Source organism: Zootoca vivipara, chromosome 10, assembly GCF_965207765.1.
Source record: "Zootoca vivipara chromosome 10, rZooViv2.hap1.1, whole genome shotgun sequence".
Lineage (NCBI taxonomy): Eukaryota > Metazoa > Chordata > Lepidosauria > Squamata > Lacertidae > Zootoca > Zootoca vivipara.
The window spans coordinates 54,220,612-54,246,347 of NC_142593.1; the positions used below are offsets into that span (position 1 = coordinate 54,220,612).

The 25,736-nt window shown below is 47.5% G+C and overlaps 1 protein-coding gene across 4 annotated transcripts in view; it reads left to right on the forward strand.

Annotated features, from left to right (window-relative positions):
- Positions 1-14,248: 14,248 nt before the first annotated feature.
- Positions 14,249-25,736, forward strand: part of ST8SIA5 (ST8 alpha-N-acetyl-neuraminide alpha-2,8-sialyltransferase 5) — a 50,548-nt gene continuing 39,060 nt past the window's right edge. For 2 of the 4 annotated variants that reach the window (XM_035100672.3, XM_035100674.3), the window contains exon 1: positions 14,249-15,222. In XM_035100672.3, the coding sequence (XP_034956563.1) occupies positions 15,092-15,222 (131 nt within the window). In that variant the 5' untranslated portion in view covers positions 14,249-15,091. The remainder of the gene's footprint in view (positions 15,223-25,736) is intronic. The other 2 variants (XM_035100673.3, XM_088652865.1) reach the window with 2 other exon arrangements.

Sequence of the window (25,736 nt, forward strand, 5' to 3'; positions counted from 1 at the left end):
AGAAGACGGTGGTGGGTTGCGGGGGGGTGAGAAAAGCCGACTCCTAGAACGGACCCTCCGAGCGGGGCGGCCTTCTTGCCTGCGAAGCGGCGTCTATGACCCGCAGCCTCTCACGCTCGGCTCTGTGAGGGAGGGGCACCCGGCGTTGCCATGGCGCCGGAGCAGCGCAGTCCTCCAGGGCCTTGTTTTCTTCTTCCCTGGCAAAGCCCACCACCCTTTTCCCGTGGGCATCTTTGCTTAGACCTCAGTCCTAACTTGTCAATGCACGCTTCCCCCATCTTTGTGCACGTGAAAGCAGGTGCACACCCTGCCGTGCATTGAAGCAAGTGATCTTAGGGACATAGGAAGCTCCCTGTTAATGACTGTTCATAGCATCGTAGAATTGTAAAGTTGGAAGGGACCCTGAGGGTCATCTAGTCCAACCCCCTGCCATCCTGGAATCTTTTGCCCACAAGGGGTCTCAAACCCATGGCCTTGAGAGTCTTGCGCTCTGCTGACTGAGCTACCCCAGCAGAATTGTAGAGTTTGGAAGGGACCCTGACAATCGTCTACCCCATGCAATGCATGGCAGGTGGCTATCCAACCTCTGCTTAAAAACTTTCAAGGAAGGGGGTGGGGGAGTCCACAACCTCCCAGGGGAGACCATTCCACTGTCAAACAGCTGTTACTGTCAGAAAGCTTTTTCCTGTTGCTTTGTCCAAATCTCATTTCTTGTAATTTGAAGCCATTGGTTCGAATCCTACCCTCCAGAGCAGGAGAAAACCAGCTTGCTCCATCTTTCATGGGACAGTGTTTTAGGCATTTGAAGATGGCTATCGTATCTTCCCTTTTCCAGGCTAAACATAACCCAGTGCTTTTTTTCTGGGGGTAAGCAAGTGTACACTGTACCAGCACAATTTTTTCTAGAAGAAAAGCCCTGAACATATCCTCTACCGTTCCTCGTAAGGCCTGGTTTCCAGACCTTTAGACATCTTAGTCACCCCCCTCTGCACGTGTTCCAGCTTGTCAATACCCTTCTTACATTGTGGTGCCCAGAACTGGACACAGGACTCCAGGTGGGGTCTGACCAAGGCAGAACAGTGTGGTATCATGACTTCCCTTGACTCAGACACTATACTTCTGTTGCATTCCTCTTCTCCCAAGCCTTGGGCTAATTAAACAATCCATGGTCTTTTAAACTTTGGGGAGAGTTATTGTTTTTGTTTGTTATGGTTGTATGCCTTCCCAACCTCTTGCGTGGTGCAAGATTCCAGCAATTCCAAGGAGTTGTCCAGGCTTCATGTTTCCTTTGGAATGAGGCACAGTGGAAACTTGGGTGTCTTTATGATATATAGTTTATTTACACATATCTACAACCTGAGCCTTTGATGGAGGGGTTCACAGCACTAACACCCCAAGACGGTCTTGCTTCAGCCATAGCCAAAACCTTGGCTTCAAACAGAGATCAGGCATTGCTCTCCTCCTCACAGGCATCAGACTGCTTCTTCTCCAACTTCTAGGTTTCACACACCCAACTCAGATCTGGCCTAATTTCAACCGGTGGATGGGACTCAGAAAGTACTAGGTGATTGTCAGGAATTATTATAATGATTTCAGCTAGGACTTGCTTCGTAAGACACATCTCCAAGTGATTTCACAATGCAGTGAAAACATACATGAAACAATTCCCTATATAAAAACTAACTCAGATCCAACACAGGTAGAAGCAGGGATGGAAATACCCACTTAAAAGGCTTGTTGAAAGAGAAGAATTTTGAAACAGTGGCAAAAAGACTGTAGAGACTTGCAAAACACTATGCAAAACTTGGGGCACCTGATGGGCCCCAGCCATGGGAGGTTGTTGAGAAAAGACAAGTGCTTGACCCAAGGGCTGGATCCAGTTCCCCATCTCTGCTGTAGTTGTTGGACATCTGTGGGGAGCCAAAGGAGACTCAGGCTGCATTTACACCTTAGATTTAAAGCAAGAATTCTGGAAACTAGTTTGTGAAGGGTGCTGTAAATCATAGCTCAGGGTAAACTACAGTTTCCACAATTCTTTGAAGAGGGAGAATGTGCTTCAAATGTATGATGTGTTCACATCCTCAGAGACATGATCAACTATCCATGATCAGCAGCTGGAAGGGAAGGCATGCTTGCTGGACCTGGATGCTTGATACATCTTTCCCAGTGGCAATAACAAAGAGGACTAGCTTACCTAGGGGCTTCAGGAACACTGCAGCAAGTTACCGCTTATTTTTAAAGCCCCATGCATTCATTCCCCACGCCCTGCTTATGGACTGCAGAGGCAAATTCAGAGACAACCTTGCTTTGCGCTCAACTCTTCAAGCATTTTCAAAGACGGCTGCGAAGCCAGCAGAGGGTGCACGAGGCACATCAGTCCTTTGATCTACTTTGATCCTGGAGAGCTTGTTTGCTGTATTTACATCACTGTCAACAGACTTGATAGCTAAAGATGCAGTTGCCGGTCCAGCAGTGGATAAGTTCTGCAATGCCTCTGCAAAAGCTAAGTGAGCTTTCCAGCCCCGCAAACTGTTAGAGACACAACCTCAGATGTTAACTCTGGACCCATATCTACTCCTGCAGTATTATAGGTGGCACACCCACACCCACCCTCATAAATACATTCTTTCTGTGGTTTTTGTTTTACAGTAATGCTATATTTTTGGCAGACTTTGATGGAAATCATGCAAAGCACAGAGGCTTTTAATTTTAATTCTTCTGGATCTGACTTTTATTCAGACCCCGTGGAAAAGCAAATGATCTATGTGTGTTTGTGCCTTTTCATTTTCAATCTGCTGGGGAGCATGGCAACATGATGCTGGGCAGTGGGGAGAGAAATAATAATAGGGGGTGATGCCCACAATACTTTCCCCAAATTCTAAAAGTGCCTGGATTTTTGTATTTTAGAATTTCTGTTTTTTTGGAAGCCGCCCAGAGTGGCTGGGGGAACCCGGCCAGATGGGCGGGGTATAAATAATAAATTATTATTATTATTATTACAAGTCCCATTAAGTTTGGCAACCCCTTTTACTAACAGAAAACTGGATTCTGCGAGTGCCAGACCTTGGCAAAAATGACACTATCCATGCACAAGTGAGAGACATGCTCAGGGGAAACCCAAAGGTTTGCTGGTGTACAATTGTGGGTTGTTGTCATTGTTGTTTTGTTACAGGGGGCTTTATGGTTACAGGTAGGTAGCCGTGTTGGTCTGGATCGAAGTAAAATAAAAAAAATTCCTTCAGTAGCACCTTAAAGACCAACTAAGTTTTTATTTTGGTATGAGCTTTCGTGTGCATGCACACTTCTTCAGATACGGGGCTTTATGTGAGGCTCACAATAGGGGGCTTTATGTGAGGCTCACAAGGCACAGCATGCTGATTGTTGGTGTGTGTGGAATGGAGTATCCAGGAAAGGGGCATGGCTGGCACCCTAATCAGGAATACAGTGGTACCTTGGTTTAAGAACAGCTTAGTTTATGAACAACTTGGATTAAGAACACTCCAAACCCGGAAGTAGGTGTTTTGGTTTGTGACCTTTGCCTTGGAATAAGAACATGTTTCGCTTCCTGTTGAGTGTGTTTCATTTGTATATTGAGTCCCCCACTGCTATGGGAAAGCACACCTTGGTTTAAGAACTCTATGGATTAATAACGGACTTCTGGAACGGATTAAGTTCGTAAACCAAGGCACCACCGTACTCCAAAAGGCAATATTTTGTTGCTGGTTCCAGTCATCACCATCATTTCGTATTGGGAAGCATTGCTGTCTCCAACAAACTATGAATTTGTCCAATCCTCTTTTGAAGTTGGTGGCACCCTAGATTTTCATGCAGAAAATTGGTAGCTCGGACTTAAGCAAAACATTATTTAACCTGGTTCTGCCATAGAGTTGGAAAGAACCCAAGGGACATCTAGCCCAACCCCCAGCAATGCAAAAAAAAAAAACTCTGCTAAGGCATCCATGACAGATGGCCACCCACCCTCTACTGAATGACACAACTCAGATTTCTTTTTTGTAAATAACAAACAAAAAAGAGAGCTTCGACTGGTGCCTTCTCCCCAGCCTCTCCATGGTTCACTTGCATACTGAATCAGCACAAGGGATTCTTTATTCTAGATCACAGATGCCCTGTTCCAACATATTTTTTAATTAACATTCCGTGCAGGAATGCACTTTATTTCTTGTAAACAACTATACATCAAGAAGACCCAGAGTGACTAGCACTGGCCGTAGCTTTTCAGTCGCTGCTCAGGCAGCTGGCAGCTGTTTTGTCTCCTCCTTCTGTTGGCCTTGTAGGAACACATGCTTCCAGATAGGGAAATGATCCACAGGATATATGGCTGCATTTGTTCATCAACCATCAGACCCGCCTTTGGCCCCATCTCCACTAGACCTTTAAAGCACTAGGATCCCAATTTAAATGTTCGAAATCAATAGGCAGGGAGTTCCAGAGTGTAGATGCTGCCATGGTGAAATATCCATTCAGTACAAGGGCAGAACAGATATTATGTGGCACTTGTAGTAGTGCCAGTGCTGCAGATCTAAGCGGAACAGATTGACAGAGACCCTAAGCTGCGAGCAAGTCTATCATGCTAAGCTAGTTACAGGTAGGTAGCCGTGTTGGTCTGAGTCGAAGCAAAATAAAAAAAAGTAGCACCTTAAAGACCAACTAAGTTTTTATTTTGGTATGAGCTTTCGTGTGCATGCACACTTCTTCAGATACACATGAAACAGAAGTGTCAGACCCTTATGTATATACAGAGGGTGGTGGGGGTGGGTGGGAATGGGTGATGGGCTGAGAGGAGTGGTAAACCTGTTGATGGCTGTTAACGACTGCTGATGACTGCAATTGGTCCTGCGGGGGGGGGGAGCAAGGGCTGAGGCGCTAAAGAAAGCTTGATCATGCATAATGAGATAAGAATCCTATGTCTTTGTTCAAACCCTATGCCAAAGGATAAATGGACATAAATCTGACATCAGGAACCACAAGACAGAGAAACCAGTAGGAGAACACTTCAATCTCCCAGGACATTCTATACAAGATCTCAAAGCAGCTGTTTTATTACAGAAAAATTTCAGAAACAGACTGGAAAGAGAAGTTGCTGAATTGGAACTCATTACCAAGCTTAAAACCATGGAGCCACCTGGGATGAACAAAGACATAGGATTCATATCTCATTATGCATGATCAAGCTTTCTTTAGCGCCTCAGCCCTTGCTTTTCCCCCGCAGGACCAACTGCAGTCATCAGCAGTCGTTAACAGCCACCAACAGGTTTACCACTCCTCTCAGCCTATCACCCATTCCCACCCACCCCCACCACCCTCTGTATATACATAAGGGTCTGACTCTTCTGTTTCAAGTGTATCTGAAGAAGTGTGCATGCACACAAAAGCTCATACCAAAATAAAAACTTAGTTGGTCTTTAAGGTGCTACTGAAGGAATTTTTTTATTATGCTAAGCTAGGGTTGGCACATCAGGAGAGTCCCAGCCCCTGAGATTTCAGGGCCCAAATTGGAGACCTAGGGGTGGCCCCTGGTGATATCATAGAATCATAGAATTGTAGAGTTGGAAGGGACCCCAACCCCCTGTGATGCAGGAATCTTAGCTAAAGCATCCATGACAGATGGCCAACCAACCTCTGCTTTAAAAAAATCTCCAAGGAAGGAAAGTCCACCACCTACTGGGAGAGACCGTTCCACTGTTAAGCTCTTACTGACAGAAAGTTCTTCCTGATGTTGAGTTGGAATCTCCTTTCTTGTAACTTGAAGCCATTGGTTCAGGTCCTAGCCTCTGAAGCAGGATAAAACAAGTTTGCTCCATTTTCCAGATATTTGAAGTTGGTTATTATATCTCCTCTCAGTCTCCACTTCTCCATGCTAAACACACCCAGCTCTCTCAACTGTTCCCCATAAGGCTTAGTTTCTAGACTTCTGATCATCTTAGTTGCCCTCCTCTGCACCCGCTGCAGCTTATAAATACCCTTCTTAAATTGTGATGCACTGGACACAGTATTCCAGGTGTAGTCTGGTCAAGGCAGAACAGAGTGGTAACATGCCATGTCATGGGGTCAACCCTGGTGATTCTTCCTCTGCATTCCCTCTCACCACTGAGCCTTGGAGACGGAGATCAATTGGTAGCAGGGTGGAGAACAGACCTCCCCACCCCAGAGACTCTATGCAATGATTTGCACCTGGCTCCTGCTAGGCTGAAGTTTGCAAAATGCACGCATAGCTCTCTCTTTTTTTAATGCACTCTCACCCACCTGGAGATTCAAGCCCTCACTGGAGGGGACAGGGCAAACCTTGAAATTTCAGGTCAGCCCTGGAGGTCTATGCTAAGCTTCCTTTGGTTGCAATTCCCCTGTTTCCTCATAGTCAGCAATTCCCAGTGTGGAATCATAAGGCAATACCAGGTGCATGGAAGGGAACATGCTAAAGTCTGCAGGGTTGGGTTGATTTTTCCTCCAGGAGCTCTTGTTAATTTGAAACACAAACAGTGCAATACATTTTCTTAATTAGGAGCTAGCAATTAGCACTGGAGGAAATTGAGCCTTAATTGAATTTTTGCCCGTTAAACTTTTAATAGGCTTTTAAAATGTGACACCTAGAAACTTTAATTTCCATTTCGGGCAATAAATAGATGTTACCACTATTTTAGGCTCCACCAGCGACTCATTAACAAAAGGGGAGTGTGTTTGTGTGCTGCAGAAGCTGTGTCAATGCCAAGTCATACCTTTGGCCTAGAAATGGCATTTCTTTATTTTAAAGAAATGCCTTTTTTGTTGGGGAGGAAGGTAATGCAACCATTCCATGGGATTATATTGTTACAAGTTTAGGTTGGTCTCTCTGGACGATGCCCTTCTAGTTCTGCTGATGCAAGCAATCTTTCCTTCAGCACAGGGATCAAGCAGTCTGCATATTTTACTAAGTGCTCTCAAAGTGATCAGCAGTTTTACAGGTCACAAAGCCTTGATTCACAAGCCTACTTTTGTTTTGTGTTTATTGAACACTCAGGGCGGGGGAGCGGAAGGGGAATGCCTGCCTGGCATAATTCCACTGGAAGCTGGCACCATAGCTGCCAAGTTATCCCTTTTTTACAGGGATTTTCCCTTATGCTGAATAGGCTTCCTCGCGAGAAAAGTGAAAACTTGGCAGCTATGGCTGGCACCTCCTGGTTCAATAAGTGCAAATTAACAGACCTTCCGCACCTGTAAAACTGCACACACAAGAGGGAAGTTTTTATTCTTCAGCAGATGACACATAGAATCATAGAATTGTAGAGTTGGAAGAGACCACAAGGGCCATCCAGTCCAACCCCCTGCCAAGCAGGAAACACCATCAAAGCATTCTTGACATATGGCTGTCAAGCCTCTGCTTAAAGACCTCCAAAGAAGGAGACTCCACCACACTCCTTGGGAGCAAATTCCACTGCCGAACAGCTCTTACTGTCAGGAAGTTCTTCCTAATGTTTAGGTGGAATCTTCTCTCTTGTAGTTTGAATCCATTGCTCCGAGTCCGCTACTCTGGAGCAGCAGAAAACAACCTTTCTCCCTCCTCTATATGACATCCTTTTATATATTCGAACATGGCTATCGTATCACCCCTTAACCTTCTCTTCTCCAGGCTAAACATACCCAGCTCCCTAAGCCGTTCCTCATAAGGCATCGTTTCCAGGCCTTTGACCATTTTGGTTGCCCTCTCCTGGACACGTTCCAGCTTGTCAGTATCCTTCTTGAACTGTGGTGCCCAGAACTGGACACAGTACTCCAGGTGAGGTCTGACCAGAGCAGAATACACTGGTACTATTACTTCCCTTGATCTAGATGCTATACTCCTATTGATGCAGCCCAGAATTGGTTATGAAGCAATCAGTTCTGAGAGGAGCTGAACGCTGGTGAGCCTAGCCATTGTAGAAACCTGTACAAGTTGAAAGTCACATTTTTGGGCACCCAGATGTTGGGGGAACTTTTGCACTTTTATCGTTGTTCCCAGAGCTGTATTGACAGCCTTTTACTCAGGGGTTGGCAACCTAAGGCCCATGGACCCCCGCCGCCTGCTCAATCAGCTCCCACGTGCCACACTAAACTGGCACGGAGCAGAGTGGGGACCGCCTTCAGCGATGCTGGCTGGCTTCCCATTGGCTGCAGGAAGCTTCTGCAGCCAATGGGAAGCTGTGCACGCCTCCTCTGCACCGGAAATAGCGTTTGCGCATGCATGCGCACTCTGGCCCACTACGGCGTCTGCGAGACCGTGAACCAGCCCAAGCCACAAAAAACTTTGCCAACCCCTGCTTTCACGTAACAGCAAGAGTACCTGTCCTTTCAGTCATGCAGAATTTCCCCATCACGCAGTACGCAAGGCTGTATTTTCTTTCTCTCTTATAGCAAGAAAATGTTGTCATAACAGTGGCTTGAAAGAAACCCCCCCAGGGCACACCTGACGCCAGGGGCAACAAACATGTGGCAGTTGCATTGGCTAGGTATTGCATTGCACACAACCCCCCCCCTCACCTGCCTTGCATCTCTCCCTCCCAGTAAGAATAGTGAATCACCTGCCCTGACTGACACCTCACATGGGATGCTGTCTCCTTATAAGTTGACCACACTTCAGCATGACCAAGAGACAGGTGGGGTTGTACCTATCATTACGGACCTTTCAAATCTCTTGAGTGGTGAAAGACTCTGGGGGTTCCAAGCGGTCTGTTTCCATGGAATGGAGGTTATCGGAGACTGCGATGTCTTTAGGGCATTGGGTTCTATTTACACATAAACGCAACTCGGGCAGAGGATGGAGGGGGCTCACGGCATTATTGGCATTCATCACAGCTTGGGATCCAGCACAGGTCAAGCAGGTCTCTTGTGTCTCCAGCTTCCAAACTGCTGCCTGCTCAGAGCTCTCACACACTGCTCTGCCTGTTGTTCTCTCACCTAGCAGCTGGGTGAGGAGGGGTGGATGAAAGGCCCAACCAACACTTACCGGTAGTCGTAGCTCTTGCAACCTAGCTTATTCTTTTGAGATGCAGATAAGGGTACTTACAGTAAGTGGCCAGCTAAGGCTTTTGTCTTACAAAGAGGCTTGACTGTCTAATCCTGCAACGGTCACCTCCAGGCTTGATTATTGTAACTCACTCTACGTGGGGCTGCCCTTGAAGCTGACCCAGAAACTCCAGCGAGTGCAGAATGCCTCCTTATGGGGTCTTCGCTGCAGGATCACATTCATCCAGTGCTATACCAGCTGCGCTGGCTCCTGGTGGAGTACAGAATCAGGTTTAAGGTGCTGGTTTTAACCTTTAAAGCCCTATACGGCCAGGGGCGTAGGAAGATAGGGGCGGTGGGGGCGGGCTGCCCCGAGCGGCGAGCTCCAAGGGGCACCATCGTGACCCCACCCCTGGAACGTGTCTCACGCCCCTCCAGGAGGTGTGCCCCACCCCCAGAACGTGCGTTCCTCCCCTCCGGGAGGCACGCCACGGCCCTGAAATGTGTGTCCCGCCCCTCCGGGAGGCGAGCCTCACCCTCAGAACGGGTGCCAACCCCACCCCCGGTGCCGGAGCATGAAGCTCTGCTACTGTATAGGGCATAGGAGCCTCGTACCTACGGGACCGCCTCTCCTGGTATGCCCCAAGGATGACCTTACGGTTTGCAAGTAACAACATCTTGGAGATCCTGGGCCGCAGGGAGATTAGGCTGGCCTCGCTCTGCCACAAGAGATCAGGGCCCTGCAGGATTTGACATCTTTCCACAGGGCCTGCAAGATGGAGTTGTTCCGCCGGGCCTTTGGTCAGGGCTCAGCCTGACTCCCCTTCTCTTTTTGTATAAGAACTAGTATGAAAGAGGCCTCCCAGCCTATTCACAGGTCCATATAAGAACAGCGTAGACAGTTGGACCTGATGAGCATTTACTGTTCCCAACCCTAATCCTGCGGAAAGCCATGTTATTAGTTTTTAATTTGATCCTGACTTGTTTTTAGGAGGTAATTTAATTATTGTTTGATTTTATACCAATGTTATATATTTGATGTTAGCTGCCCTGAGCCCAGTTTTGGCCAGAGAGGGCGGGCGGAATACAAATAAAAGATGATGATAGAATCATAGAGTTGGAAGAGACCACAAGGGCCATCCAGTCCAACCCCCTGCCAAGCAGGAAACACCATCAAAGCATTCTTGACATATGCCTGTCAAGCCTCTGCTTAAAGACCTCCAAAGAAGGAGACTCCACCACACTCCTTGGTAGCAAATTCCACTGCCGAACAGCTCTTACTGTCAGGAAGTTCTTCCTAATGTTTAGGTGGAATCTTCTTTCTTGTAGTCTGAATCCATTGCTCCGTGTCCGCTTCTCTGGAGCAGCAGAAAACAATCTTTCTCCCTCCTCCATATGACATCCTTTCATATATTTGAACATGGCTATCATATCACCCCTTAACCTTCTCTTCTCCAGGCTAAACATACGCAGCTCCCTAAGCCGTTCCTCATAAGGCATCATTTCCAGGCCTTTGACCATTTTGGTTGCCCTCTTCTGGACACGTTCCAGCTTGTCTGTATCCTTCTTGAACTGTGGTGCCCAGAACTGGACACAGTACTCCAGGCGATGATTCCTCCTTGGTCAGACTTTAACCTTTACTGGGTACAGGACCCCAAAAACTCAAAGGGTCTCAGAGCATCATCCAGACTGACTCCCCAACCTATAACAATACTCATATCGGAAGTGCTGAGAGCAGATGGAGGCACACTTTCTGAACTGTTCCTCTGCCTGCTACCTTCCCCGTCTTCCTGCCTCTGCTATGAACAGCAAGGACCCTATTTTTGCCCAGAGGAGGAAACGCAGATCTGTCTCTCACTTTCTCTTCTCTGGTTCTCTTTCCTGCCTGCTTCTGCAGTGAAACGCCCACCCACAGACCTCTTAGCAAGTGCAAATTGTGAGATGATGCTCTAATGGAATTTATGGGGAGTTGATTGAAAGCAGCATTTAATCCTTCAGCATTATGCTTTCAAATAAAACAAGTTTTTGTGTGTGTGTCAAAGCCCTCTGGGTTGCATACTATTCTGTGCTTCGTTCTCTCACAGTGGCTCCCTCAGGATCATGTGTCCTCGTCAAATATACTTCCAGATCCCTGCCTGGCAGTACAGCAGGGCATCCCATAGGCTAGAATCTGTCCCTGTGGCTTTGCATCTCGGATATTGAGCTGCTGGGAAGAGGCAATGGCCGAGAGAGCTCTGGCTGGAAGCAGGAAGGGGCAGATCTGTTCATTTCACTTGCTCACCCTCCCAGTCTGAAGGTCAGATCCTCACCTTTCTGCTTAGTGATTTTTCATTATTTAAAAAAAACCATGTGCAGTGAATCCCCGCTTCTGCGTTTCTTCACTAGCAAATGCTGCACTGGTTGAATTTCTGCCTATCATGCAGCTCATAAAGGCACAGAACTTATTTCATGACACAAGCTGGTCTTGGTATTGCTGCTTCTTATAGGACCTTATGCTGCCAAATAAAAACGAGCAACAATTGCTTCCTCCAGAGTTGTGGGGGGGGGGCAGATAATTGAGTAATTTCAATGCTTTTGAATATTTGTTGATCTTTCTAAAAAAGCTCAACAACTTTGGCCGGGATGTGCCCCCATGCTGTGTGGTGTACATAAAAATGGCTAAAACAGATGGGGAAAATATATCTACCACATAAAACACATTACGGCAAAGGTGGAGCCATAAAATTAAACACAGGCATCTTTTTCCTGCGAGGTGCCTGCGTTTTCTCCTTTGCAGAAATTCTAATTCTATTCCTTTGTATGTTTCATTTTGCTTTGTGATTGTTTAAGGCAGGCATGGCCAAACCTGGTCCTCCAGATGTTTTGGGACTACAATTCCCATTATCCCTGACCACTGGTCCTGTTAGCTAGGGATGATGGGAGTTGTAGTCCCAAAACATCTGGAAAGCCAAGTTTGGCCATGCCTGGTTTAAGGCATATATGCATGAATTAAAAGTTCGTTTTTAATCCCAGTTTTAATAACCCAGAAAAAGTCTCTTTAGCCTTTATTTATTAAATACAAGTTAAACAATGATGGTTAAATAAGAAATAACCAAAATAGGCTGAAGCTCTGCACCCACTTACCTGGAAGGAAGCCCCATTGAACTCAGTGGGACTTCCTTTTGAGCATTGATGAATACGTGTGTTCTGATCATACCTTTAAAATTCACCCTGCATTCCATGCTGGTGCAGAGCCAGGAAGGCTGCAGTCCTCAATCACACTTACCTGGTAGTAAGCCCTACTGAATTCTATGGGACTTATTTCTCTGTAGGCATGGTTAGGATTGTGCTGTAAGCTACTTGCCTATAATTAATAATAATAATAATAAAATTTATTTATACCCCGCCCTCCCCGGCCAAGACCGGGTTCAGGGCAGCTAACACTGACTATAAATACAGTAAAAACATTAAAACACAAACAAACAAACAAACAAACAAACAAACAGTTGATTAAAATATAAGTTAGAATACAGCTTAAAATGCAGCCTCGTTTTAGTGGTAGCCTATGGATCACACTGTGGGTTAAACCACAGAGCCTTGGGCTTGCTGATCAGAAGGTTGGCGGTTCAAACCCCCGCGACGGGGTGAGCTCCTGTTGCTCGGTCCCAGCTCCTGCCCACCTAGCAGTTCAAAAGCACATCAAAGTGCAAGTAGATAAATAGGTACTGCTACAGCGGGAAGGTAAATGGCATTTCCGTGTGCTGCTCTGGTTCACCAGAAGCGGCTTTGTCATGCTGGCCACATGACCTGGAAGCTGTATGCTGTTTGGCTCCCTCGGCCAATAACGCGAGATGAGCACACAACCCCTGAGTCGGTCACGACTGGACCTAATGGTCAGGGGTCCCTTTACCTTTACCTTTTATAGATCAAAGCCATTATGGGGAGAAAACATCAAATATTCACCAGGGCCAACTATCCATGCTGGTCCTACACCAGGCCTTCACATGCCTATGCTTTGTCTACTGAGCATCATAGGTTCATTCCTTGACATCTTTCCAGCTTCAAAGCATCTCATGTAGGTAAGCGGCAGAAGGAACTCTACCTGAGATCTGGTAAGGGAGAAGGAGAGGTTGCCAGCCAGAGTGGCCAGCACAAAGGAACAGTGCTTTGCCTCTAAGACAGCATGTTCATCCCTAACTCAGGAAGACTTTAGGGATGCACTTAATTTTTAAAACTAGAAACATGATGGTCACAGCCAGATACAAATTAATGCCAGTGTGGTTAGAGTGTCAGGCTAAGATTTGGAAGACCAGGGGTCGATTCCCCACTCAGCCATGAAACTCATGGGGTGACCTTGGCAGTGCCACTGCCTCTCGACCTAACCTACCTTACAGGGTTGTTGTGAAGATAAAAATGAGTCAGGGAGTACCATGGACAGCACCTTGAGCTCCTTGGATGGAAATGCAGTATATAAATGTAAGAAATAATACTATTCGCTTGCAAGAGGCACAAGCTTGTGCAGACTAAAGTTGCCTTCACCAGAAACCAGACCCAGGGCATGTTAAGAATTTTGCAGCAACAGACTGCAGGGGGCGGGCGGGGCGATGTTCCTGCATTGCAGGGGGCTGGACTAGATGATACTCGGGGTCCCTTCGAACTCTACAATCCTATCGATTTATGACCACCAGAGACACCTGCCGTTTGCCTTACCCATCTTAAGGGCTATCGGGAGTCAGGAAGGCATTGCTGTATATCTCCTACAATTACCTCCAGCCCATCACCTGCCGCTGGATCCCGATCGACCTTCTGCCCTGACAAAACACGCACACGCAGCTTTTGCAACGAGCCGCCTCTCCTACCGCGACAAGTTTGCGGCATGGGGAGCGGGTTCCTTCTCACAGCTGAGACGTGCTAGCCGTTCAGGCAGGAGTTCTGGCAGAGAGAGGGGTGTGTGCCCCCTCTTTCCTTGCATTCATCTCCCTACAGGACACCTGGAGGTCGCAGAGGCAGGAAATCAGGTCAGAGACAAAAGGCACACTTGTCTTCTCAAGGGCAGTTTCTCCCAAGCACGCTTTCGGGTCTGCCTAAAGTCCCTGGCCAGCGGCGGCCGTCCATGTGGCTCCAAACAGCTGCAGGCGGGAAGGCGCCGAGCGCGCGCGATCTCCGTGCCCTTGAAGAGATGCGCAACGACCTTGCCTGGGCTTGGTAGGGGAGGCTGGACGGGGCGCGAGGAGAGCAACTCCAGCCGAGAGCAGGCGTTGCACATAAATGCACCAGGACCCCCCTCCAGCCTACCGCTGGACACTCACAAACCCGACAGACCTCTCCACTGCAAACGCAGCTCGGCCGCGACGCGATAGTTCCTGCCTCCGCGCCTCGCTCCCCCCCCGGGCCGTTTTGCTTGGAGAGATGTCCAAGCGCCGTCGACTCGTGACCCTCCCTGGGTTCAAACCTAGCCCTGGCCGAACACGTCCCCTTCTACTTCGTCTTCCTCGCTGGAGTCTATGTGCCAGACGCCCATATGGAAATCTCCATGCGCGCACGCACACACACAGCAGCACCTAACCAAAGCGCAGCGTTTTGGAGAGGCCAGCCAGCCAGCCCGCTGCAGGAGTTCCGTTGGGGGTGTCGCCTTTCGCTTTGAACCCTCTCTCGATTTGCTCGGCTTCCTCTCTGCCCGCCCCCTCCCCGAAAGAAGACCGGGGCCGGCCCCTCGTTGAGTAGAAAGGGGGGATTTCGGAGGGGCTTTTATTCCCCGCCCCCCAGGAGGAGGAGGAGGAGGAGAAGCAGCGCCGCCCTCCTTTGCGCGCCGGGGGCCTCCTCCTCTGGCGCAGCGCGGGCGGCGGAGGCGCCGACGAGGCGAGCCGGAGAGCGCTGCTTTGCAGAAGCGAGAAGCCGCCGAGACGCTTTCCCGCGCCTGGGAAGAACTTTCCGCCCGGCCGCCGCCGCCTCTCTCCCTCCGCCGGGGGGCGGCGATGCGGGGCCGCCGTGCCCTTGAATGGCGCGCCTCCGCGTCCTGCTCCTCCTCTTCTCTCCTTCGCCCCAGCCGCGCCTGAGCGGGGCTTGAGGAGGATGCGGCTCCTTCTGCGAGCGAGACCTTGACGGAGCTCGGCTTCCCGGCCCCCTTTCCGCCAGCATGGGCTACACGGACCCCACTTCCAGCCGGGATCTGCTGGGGAACCGAACTTTGCTCTTCATCTTCATCTGCGCCTTCGCCGTCGTCACTCTCCTGCAGCAGATCCTGTACGGGAGAAACTATCTCAAGAGGTACGAGAGGAGTTTTCCTCGCTGTATTTTGGGGAGGGAGGATAAATGAGTTGGGGGCGGTGGTCGCAGATTATTGTTTTTTAAACCCTCCTGAAAGTATGCAAAAGAAGCTTCTGGGACCTTCGGAACCAACCGTGCAAACAACCTCGCGCGCTCTTCCCAAGGAGTGAGCTGAGCAGGACTTTGCTCCCGAGTAAAAACGTGAGCGGGATCGCGCCGTACGACTTGCCCGTCACTCTCTACACCCCGTAACTTGGGCAAAAGCGGGCGCAGGTCTGGGCTGCGGGGCTTGCAATCCTCTTCACAGGATTCAACCCAGCGGCATTGAGGAAGCGCAGAATAGGACTGGGCTGCCTTTGGGTTTGGGGCTGCACCAACCCACTTGCGCCAGATCCGGAGCAGTGCTGGTTCCTTAGCCTGGACGCGTGTTGGTGACTGGTGGTGGTTGTGTGTGTTGTAAAGAAGTGAGGCCAAATAGCCAAGACATGCAAGAGTTCAAGCTCTGTGCGATGCTGTGTGGGCAGATAGCTACAGATGTTTCAAAAGCAGGCACTGTGCATGCCTGGATAGATATAAACACATTTCCTGGTTTAGTGTCACTGTAACAACTCGCTGCAGCCATTCTTCACCTTGTGAGGCTTTGCTCAGTTTGGGCTAGAGGGCTGTTGGAAGATAAAACTTCTGTGTTTGGAGTGATAACTACAAAGTGTACAAAATGCCTCTGTACGGGGCTACCAGATGCTAGGCTCTTAAATTAGTGTAGGGGCAACTTAAACCACCTTGCTGCACACTTTGGAATCCTGCCACTCTGTTTTGGTTGGAGAGCTGGGCAGATGTCCTGTGCCCACAAGGCAGCCATTGCCAGCCTGCAGATTTTTGGGGCTGGAGCTAATGGGAATCTAAAACACACTGCCTTGCAAAAGCTGCCTTAAACCCTCTCTTCCCGCCCCACTAATCCAGCACTCAGACTACGTGGAGACAAAAATGCAGGTTTTAGGGGTGTGTGTGTAAAATAATCCCTTTATTGTCATTGTACAACCTGTGTGCGATGAAATTAAACTAATTTATATATATCTGATCTAATTTGGCATTATATATATTTCTACAGCATAGATATTCCAAGGTTTACTGTGTGTTGAGGGCTGCAGAACAGCCTTGTATTATCAGAATGATCTCAACCTGAGAAATGGAAAAGTTTGCAGCCTTGTTTCATATGCAGAGAATACACCCTATCTTTTCCCCACTCATCTCCTGCTACTCACTGGTGAAATGCTGTCACCCATTTCTTGCCCATAAAGGCGAGTTTCTGTTTTGGGTCCTTTACTACCACTACCGTTACTGCTTGTTATTATTCTTAGATCTTATCTTTCCTCCAAAGAGGTAATTCTCTCCTCCCCCAGCCACAGTTTATCCACACAACAACCCTGTGAGGTAGGTTAGGCTGAGAAATAGTAATTCGCCCAAGGTCACCCAATGAGCTTACTGGCTGAGTGGGGATTTGAACTCTGGCCTCCCAGGTCCTAGCCTAACTCTCTAACCACTACACAACAGTGGCTGTTCCACTTTCCCATTGTCTGTTCCATCACATGGAGTCTTTGCCAAATGGATGCTCTGTACATAAACATATTTTCTCATATGAAATGCATGCATTGCACACTTCTGCCAGAACAAGTAGTAAAAGTGCCTTCCTTCCTGCTTTCATGGAACTGAACCCCATTTGAAAAGGTCAGCTTACTTCTGAGTAAAAGCATGCACTGGCTAGGGCTAAATAGTCATGCAAATGAAGAGGATGCTTTGGGTTCCGAGCCCTGATCAAGAGAGAAATGATCACACCTGGGCACCATTGAAGTCAATGGATTTGTCAGTGATGAATTCAGCTGTCCCATTCACTTCAATGGGATGTGGGCTGCGATGGCCTTTTGCTGAATTGGGATCAGCAAGTGTAAAAATTCAGCAAGTGTAATAATGTAAATTATGAAAGGGGACTTTTCTGAAAGGGCAAATGGGGTCTAGGCGTTCAGAGAATATAACATCAACCCTATGCCAGTTGCGCTGCCTGCCTATTCATTTCCAGGCTCAATTAAAAAGTGCCGGTTATGCCCTTTAAACAGTGGCGTGGGACGCCTGCTTTTCCCGTTTCGTAAGTTCATTAGTAATAATGAACGGGTGCCAATTGCAAATACAGTATTAAGCAAGCTTGGCATTTGCAACATTTTTAGCTTTGTTTACTAAATACAAGTAAAATAAAGCATGCTACATTAGATCACTCTCTACTGGAGCATACAGATTTCCCCACACGGAAACTAACTTGCACAGGAAAACGTTCTGGAAAAAGTTACAACACATATTTTTCCAGAAAACCCATGTCATCGCCTTTCAAGCCCTAAACCCGGCCTCGCCAATTTTGATGCCCTCCAGATGTTGCTGGACTAAAACGTCTGCAATTCCTGACTGTTGGACATGGCGGCTACTGGGAGTTGAAGTCTAACAAGATGTAGAGTTCACCCCAAAGGCTACTGCTGTTCTAAATGATTTGGAATCGGGTTGTTTGCAAGACCTCCTGCATCTATAGGAATGCGCCCAGCTGTCGAGATAATCCTTTGGGGTCTGGCTCATGAGTCTGCTGTCAGGATCTATCGGACTGGTGGGTGTTGGAGACGGGGCCTTTTCTGTGCTAGCCCTGCATATGTTGGGAATTCTCTTCCAGAAGTTTGATCGGCTCAGTTTTTTGGACAGCTGCTAAACAGACCGTAAACGCTTGCTCCAAACTGTGTTCTGTTGAAAGTGCGGTTGCTCTTACCGGTAGCTTTTGAAATTGGCTTGTTTAATTTGTACATATTTTTTTAAAAAAAATCTGGTATGTTTTTCATGGGCTTTCGTAAGCCACCTTGGGAGGGCTGCTTCTTTATTTAAAGTGGGACCCACAACAAAATGTTGCAGCATCGAGTTGCACAATTCAGCCAGTCAGCCGTGTCCTTTCCTAGGTACTCCATTACGTTCCCACTGATTTTTCTCTCTTTCCCACTAGTCAGCAAACATTCTGAGTTCGCAATGAGCTGCTTTTGGCTCCCTCCCCCTTTTAGGATTTTTTTAAAAGGTCTTTTTTTGGGGGGGGGCGGGGTAGTCTTGACAACCCTCAGTTTTTCCTTAGCCACTGTGTTGCATGTAGGTAATGGTATTTTGCTGTATAAAAATTGGATAGCGAGTTTGCTGTTAGTATATCGTATATATAGCACTCCCTCACCCTTCGGCCCACATGCACTCCGTCTGGAAGAATTTGGGCATCGCATGGCAGGACAGACTGACTGAATGAATCTTTATTTGCATCAGCCACAAGCCATAGCAATAAAACAAACAAAATGCGGTATACAGAGGATAAAGGTAAAAAGTCAATCAATCAATCAATTGCCCAGCCCTAGTCAGTCCCTGGGCCTGAGGATCCCTCACTGAGAAGCTGCCTCTTTCAATTCCATAGTCCATCACTTGGCTGAGCTAAGATATGATCTAGGGCTGGGAAAGAGCTTTTCTCTGCCTGGGATCTTGAGGAGCAGCTGCCAGTCAAAGCACACAGCACATAGTTTGGTGCTGATGGTTACCTGGCTTGCTTTTTATTCTTACTTGCTCCCCTCTTCTCTGGAGGTGTACCAGGGACATGCTACTTATGTTCAGCTTCTTCGTGGAAGTGAGCTCAATGGAGATCATTGGATTTTTATTTTTATTTTAGAATAATATTTGCTTTACTTACAATTGTATGCAGGCAGCGGCTGCTTTAGGCGCACCTCATATGTGTGCGATGGTGTGTGTGTGCATCGCGCCGAACCCGAAAATGTCTCAAAAACTATTGGGACAGGGATGGGGAACAGGGTGTTTTTCAGGCTTTTCCAATGGGTGTTCCGATTATACACGATTTCACGGAAGCGTGCAGTGATTCAGAATGCAATCCCTCGCAAACAGGGAGTTGCCTGTAAGTAGAGCAAATTTCCCCAAGCTCAGGAACGGAGAATCATAGAGTTGGAAGGGGTCCCCAAGGTCATCCAGTCTGACCCCCTGCAATGCGGGAATCTTTTGCTTGAACCCATAGCCCTGCGATCAAGAGCCTCAGGCTCCAGGTTAGGGCTTCCATGGATGCCAGCAGTTCATGGATTCCTGGCAGGTGGCATATCCTTTACTGTAGCCACAGCCAACCTGTTGTGCTCCAGATGTTTTCGGCCGCATCTCCCATCAGCCACAGCCAGCATCTGGAGGGCAGCACGTTGACAAAGTCTGCACTAGCACATATCAACCCCCTACCCCTCCGAGAGAGACAAGGTGCCTTCAGCTTACAGCTCTCCATCAGGGGAAGAGAGAAAGTCCTTTAGGAAACAGGTCCTTTTTAACCTTTCACAAAGTGTTTTTCCTCTCTCACACCATGAGGGCTGGAACTAAAAATAATAACAAGGATTTAAACCTGGGATTCTCAGGGAGCTGCTGGAAGCCCCAGTTTCTATTCTGTGTGATCACAGCTGTTCAGAAAGATAGCATCGCTGAAGACAGTAAACGGAGCTTCCGCCACCCAGTATTTTAAAGCACCGCTGACTCTTTCGGAGAAGCGAGGGCAGTTTACACAGGAGGAAGCCCTGCCTGCTATGCAGGATTCCTCTCTCTCCAGCCCTCTCCAGCAGCTGACAGTCCAATGGAAGGCTCCAGTCGTGCCGTGCACATTTAATCGTTCCTCTTTAAATAGCTGTAATTTGGGTGATTATGAAACCCAACATCTCCAGATGTGGCAGAGGCAGTTAATTGGAACTTGGTACAAAACAGACAGGGCTTTCAGAAGTAATAATGGTGCACTATAAATGGATATAATTTATATATGAATGACACAGGCACAGTGCCCCACCTTTCAAGGGTTTATTTGTTTATTTCACCAATGGATCCATCCATCCCTTACCACAAGGAGCTCAGGGAGACGTACATTGGTGCTGCTCCATTTTATCCATACAACAGCCCTTAGAATCATAGAATCATAGAGTTGGAAGAGACCACAAGGGCCATCCAGTCCAACCCCCTGCCGAGCAGGAAACACCATCAAAGCATTCTTGACATATGGCTGTCAAGCCTCCGCTTAAAGACCTCCAAAGAAGGAGACTCCACCACACTCCTTGGTAGCAAATTCCACTGCCAAACAGCTCTTACTGTCAGGAAGTTCTTCCTAATGTTTAGGTGGAATCTTTTTTCTTGAAGTTTGAATCCATTGCTCCGTGTCCGCTTCTCTGGAGCAGCAGAAAACAACATTTCTCCCTCCTCTATATGACATCCTTTTATGTATTTGAACATGGCTATCATATCACCCCTTAACCTTCTCTTCTCCAGGCTAAACATACCCAGCTCCCTAAGCCGTTCCTCATGAGGCATCGTTTCCAGGCCTTTGACCATTTTCGTTGCCCTCTGGTATCTTCTTTGGCGATCCCTCGTAGCCGAGTAAGATTGTCTTCTATAAACACGGCTTTAACAATGAGTCCGTAAGTGACTGTGGAGGCCAATTCTGGATCCACACGTCCTTCCACAGTGGGGACATTGGTTTCCAGGCGGGGGTTGATCATGGTGTGGATTTGCCAAGCATGCCTTCCTCTTAGCACCTTTCTCCCTTGCTCCCTGAGTTCAAGGGTCTTCAAAGCCCACGACACCTTTGGTAAAGGCTGTTCTCCAACTGGAGCGCTCGCAGGCAAGTGTTTGCCAGTTGTTGGTGTTTATACTACATTTTTAAAGATTTGCCTTGAGAGAGTCTTTAAACCTCTTTTGTTGACCACCAGCTTTACGCTTTCCATTTTAAAGTTTGGAATAGAGTAGTAAGGTAGTGAATGTAGGAAATGAACCCCACTGGAACACAAATACTGGTAGGAAGCTCCTTTATTCTGAGTCTGACCATTGGTCCATCTAGGGCAGGCATGTCCAACAGGTAGATCATCTGCAGTAGATCCCTGGTAGATCATTGGCTCCCCCCCCCACAGAAGCTGAACAACTGTGGCTCCCCTAAAAAAAAGCTCAACGTTTTACCTCCTCCCTGAAAACCCAACAACTTTGACCTGAACCCCCCAAAATGCGCCTTCCTCCTTCCTAAAAAAAGCTCAACAATTTTGACTGGACGCAAAAAAAGGGGGTAGATCACTTCCAGTTTTTAACTCTGTGAGTAGATCACAGTCTCCTGGGAGTTGGCCACCCCTGATCTAGGGCTTCTGCAAAAGAATGAAAGATCATTATCCCCCATTTGTTCTTCCAACCTCACAGTGCCTATGGCAGCGGTGTCTCATTGACCTGTAGAAACAACTCTATCAATTGAAAACAGAGTCGTTATGTGTAGCTTTGTTATCCATGAAAATATTTGAATGAAAACAAATTAAAAGAAGAAGAAGTATACTTAGGGACACCATCTCATGAGGTTCTATATTAGCAATGGGTGGGGAGGCTCTGGGCCAGGGGCACTCAAAAGTAGCCTGGCTGCTGTCAGATTTCAGTGGAGGGCGGGAAAGGGTGCAAAGTGTGGAGTTGCAGCTTCTGCAACTGTTTCTCTCTGTTTCTCTCCCAAAGACCACCCACTGCCAAATAAAACAAAGAAGCAATCCAAAGTAGATGGGAAAGTGCCTTCAGAAGACTTGTGTCCTTTGCAAATACAGTGGTACCTTGGTTCTCAAACTTAATCCGTCCCGGAAGTCTGTTCCAAAACCAAAGCGTTCCAAAACCAAGGTGCGCTTTTCCATAGAAGGTAATGCAAAACGAATTAATCTGTTCCAGACTTTTAAAAACAAGCCCTAAAACAGCATTTTAACATGAATTTTACTATCTAACAAGACCACTGATCCATAAAATGAAAGCAATAATCAATGCACTGTACTATAAAATAAATAAGACAGTATTGTAGATGATAAAAATTAAAATAATTTTTTCCCTTACCTGCACTGCTGATAGTCATTGTTTGGATTGGGGGGGGGTCTTTTATTCATTTCCGCAGTCACACATTCAATCAGTAGCTGAACTGGGTTCCACACAGTCCCAAAAACAAATGAACCGGAAAAGCCTCAAAAACGAAAGCGCCAAACTTAAACCGTTCCGGAAGTCCATTTGACTTCCGAAATGTTTGAAAACCAAGGCACAGCTTCTGATTGGTGCAGGTGCCCCGGAAACAGTAGCTGATAACCGCATCGGATGCTCAGCTTTTGAAAAACGTTCGAAAAGTGGAACACTTACTTCTGGGTTTTGGGAGTTTGAGAACCAGAGCGTTTGAGAACCGAGGTACCACTGTAAGCCAAAATTGCTCTCCATGTATTTTGTGACTGCATTCATGCACTTTTCAGGACATAGCTGCATTTTGAAGTTTTGGGCTGGTAAATAGCCACCCCTTGTGTAAGACCCAAAGAAGGTAACGATATTGCAATGGTACAAAATGTACCACCGACTGCTCATGCTCACCCTCCACACTTGTGTGTACATTTAACACAGAAGTAGAAATCCTGGACAGGGCATGTGTTGAATAAGGAACTATAAATAGCCAGAAGTTTATTCCATCTGACTGCTCAGTAGTGCCCACACTGACTGGCAGCCACCCTTCAGGGTTTAAGCTGGGGGTCTCACCCAACCTTCCTGGAGACGCCGGGAATTGATCTCTCTTTTTTGGGGGGGGGATGTTTTAGTAGTTGTTTTTTAGTACCGATAATGCTGTAATGTAATTTGGTGGTTTTTTTGTACAATCAGGTGGTGTATAAAAAGGTGCCACAAGTCTCTGTGTGGGGAGGGTGCTTCGCCAGCATCGATAGACGAGAAATATAACGGTCGTTGCTTGTCTTGATTTTCCTTGTGGGCAAATTCAATTTGTACGCCCTGTTCACTGTTCAGGAAAGACCATGTGCAGGTGTATTTTGGGCCTGGGATGAGGCAGGAGAGCTGGGGTCAATTTCTGTGTCCCAAGAGCAAGGTCTGAAGTGGTGTTGACTTCTTATTCTGCATAGGCTGTGGATCTCCAAAAGGGTGTCTTGGACACAAACGCCTGGTGATGTCTCCCATTTCTCCTGCATTGCATGATCCTCTTTCCTCCACTTACCTTTTTTTTTAAAAAAAAAAAGCATGAAAAGGGTGGTAAAGTAGGGGAGATAGATCACACACACTTGAGCTGTGATTTCAAAAGATCCCTGCAGGAATGTTGCAAGCGCTTGCTGTTCCAGCGCTCCCTGCGAGGTAGTATTTTTTTGGCTGTGAAAATAGCACCGCGTAAGAATTCCCGATACATACATCAGCACCTCTGCTCTTAAACTGCAGCCTTGTTAACAGCAAGAACATTTCATTCTGACTCATCCAGCTTTCTCTCTCTCTCTCCCCCCCCCTCGTTTGGGTAAAGAAAATAAAAGCCAATCAATAAAAAATACTTTCAAAGGTGTCCTTGCCTCAGCACAATTTCCTCCTCCCACCCAAGCTGTGTGTGCTTTAATTGTTTAGTTTTCAACCTCTAGGCCTCCCTTTCCGACTTGAAAAGCTCTCAGCAGTTTGCACCGATTAATAAAACAATGCCAAGCCAGCGTTGAAATGAGTCCTTAAAAACACAGTGTGTGAGAGCACCACGCAAGGAGAAAATTCAGTGAAGTGGGAAAGCCCTCACTTCAAAACCTAAGAGCTTGTGGCTGCAGTCCTGAAGTGTAGGTGGGTTCCCACGAGGCAAGATACAGCGATAACAGCAAGAACCTTTATTGAACTACATAACTGGGAAACAGAGTCAAAGCAACTGCTTATATACATTTCTGAAAGCCTAGGCCACGCCCACTCACAATGTGATTGGCTGCCTAAACTTCCAAACTGCGAATCACGACTCAGAGTTCAAGGGCCAATGGCAGAGGCCCAAATCCTGAAATGTTCTGTGATTGGACAACATGTACTGAATCAGAACACAGGAGCTCGGATTCCTTAGTCCAGACTCAAGCTCAGGCAAACACAGACCACTGAATACATAACAAGTCCTACGCCAGGCACCCCCAAACTCAGCCCTCCAGATGTTTTGGGACTACAATTCCCATCATCCCTGACCACTGGTCCTGTCAACTAGGGATGATGGGAGTTGTAGGCCAAACACAGCAGGGCAGCTGCTGTGAATCACCAGTTGGGAGAGAGCTCTTGTGCGCAGGTCCTGATTGATTGCTTCCCACACACACCTGGCTGGTCCCTGTGAGAACAGGATGTTGGCAGTGATGTGCGGGGAATTTTTTCATAGAGGAATGGTCAGGGCCAGAGGAATCAGCTTGCGAGGGCAATTGGTGGTGGTGGTGGTGGGGGGGTTGATGTTGTGAAGTCTTGACATTGCATGCATTAGCATTGCACCTCCCTCTCTAAGCAGGGCAGAAGCTTCCCAGGCTTTGGGAAGGAGGTGCCAGGCTTTAATACTTTAATACTCTAATTTAGCAGGAACATTTAGGGGACTAGCCTAGTCCCCCTAGTCCACTGATCACACACAACTGGATGTCAGATTCATCATCACCATCACTGATTTATTAATCACCTTCTAAACCAGGCATCCCCAAACTTCAGCCCTCCAGATGTTTTGGACTACAATCCCCATCATCCCTGACCACTGGTCCTGTTAGCTAGGGATCATGGGAGTTGTAGGCCAAACACCTGGAGGGCTGCAGTTTGGAGATGCCTGTTCTAAACCATCACCTCTAGGAGATTGACGCAGAAGATAATTAAAAACAGCAAAGACATTTAAAACAAATAAACAAAATCCCAACAAATGGACACCAGTGGTAAAAAGACCCATTTATCCGACTGGGAAAGCCTGTCGGGAGAAAAAAGTCCTCACTTATTTTTAGAAGGTGCAGGTCTCTTGTCGTATCTTGACAGGGGTGCTGCTCCACCGAATGGGGCTCTGTTTGGCCCTCAGGACATTCCCCAGATGTGGCCCTCAAGGCCCCTCTGTTTGGCCCTCAGGACGCTTCTCAGCTTGTGTTCAAGTCCAGGCCATGTCCCCCTCTGGCCTTGCTTTGCCATCTTGATGAGAGCTTTTGCCCGGCTGACATGCAGCCTTGATTATAGGCCTGGGTGTAGAAACCTCTGGCTTTCACAATGCAGCCTGCTTTGCAAGAAGGGAAGAACTGTGTCTGTTGCGCCATCTACTTTCCTTCTGGCCCCACTAAGTACTAGGGTTGCCAGACTCAATAGAGGACAGGACTTCTGTGCCTTTAATTGCCCTGCTCTCTTTTGAGTCTGGAAACCTTAAAGAGAAACCAGCAGACCCTTTGTTTAATTTCCAAGCAAAGGGTTTCTGGTTTCTCTTTAAGGTTTCCAGACTCAAAAGAGAGCAGGGCAATTAAAGGCACAGAAGTCCTGTCCTCTATTGAGTCTGGCAACCCTACTAAGTACCAGTGAGCTACCCATGGGGGGATGTGTCCCTTTGGCTGGAAAAGATTCCCCTCCTCTGCTGTGAATTTAATTATCCACTGTGTGCAGAAATGCTTCCTTTCGCTTGTCCGTAATCTCCTGCTCATCCGTTTGATTGG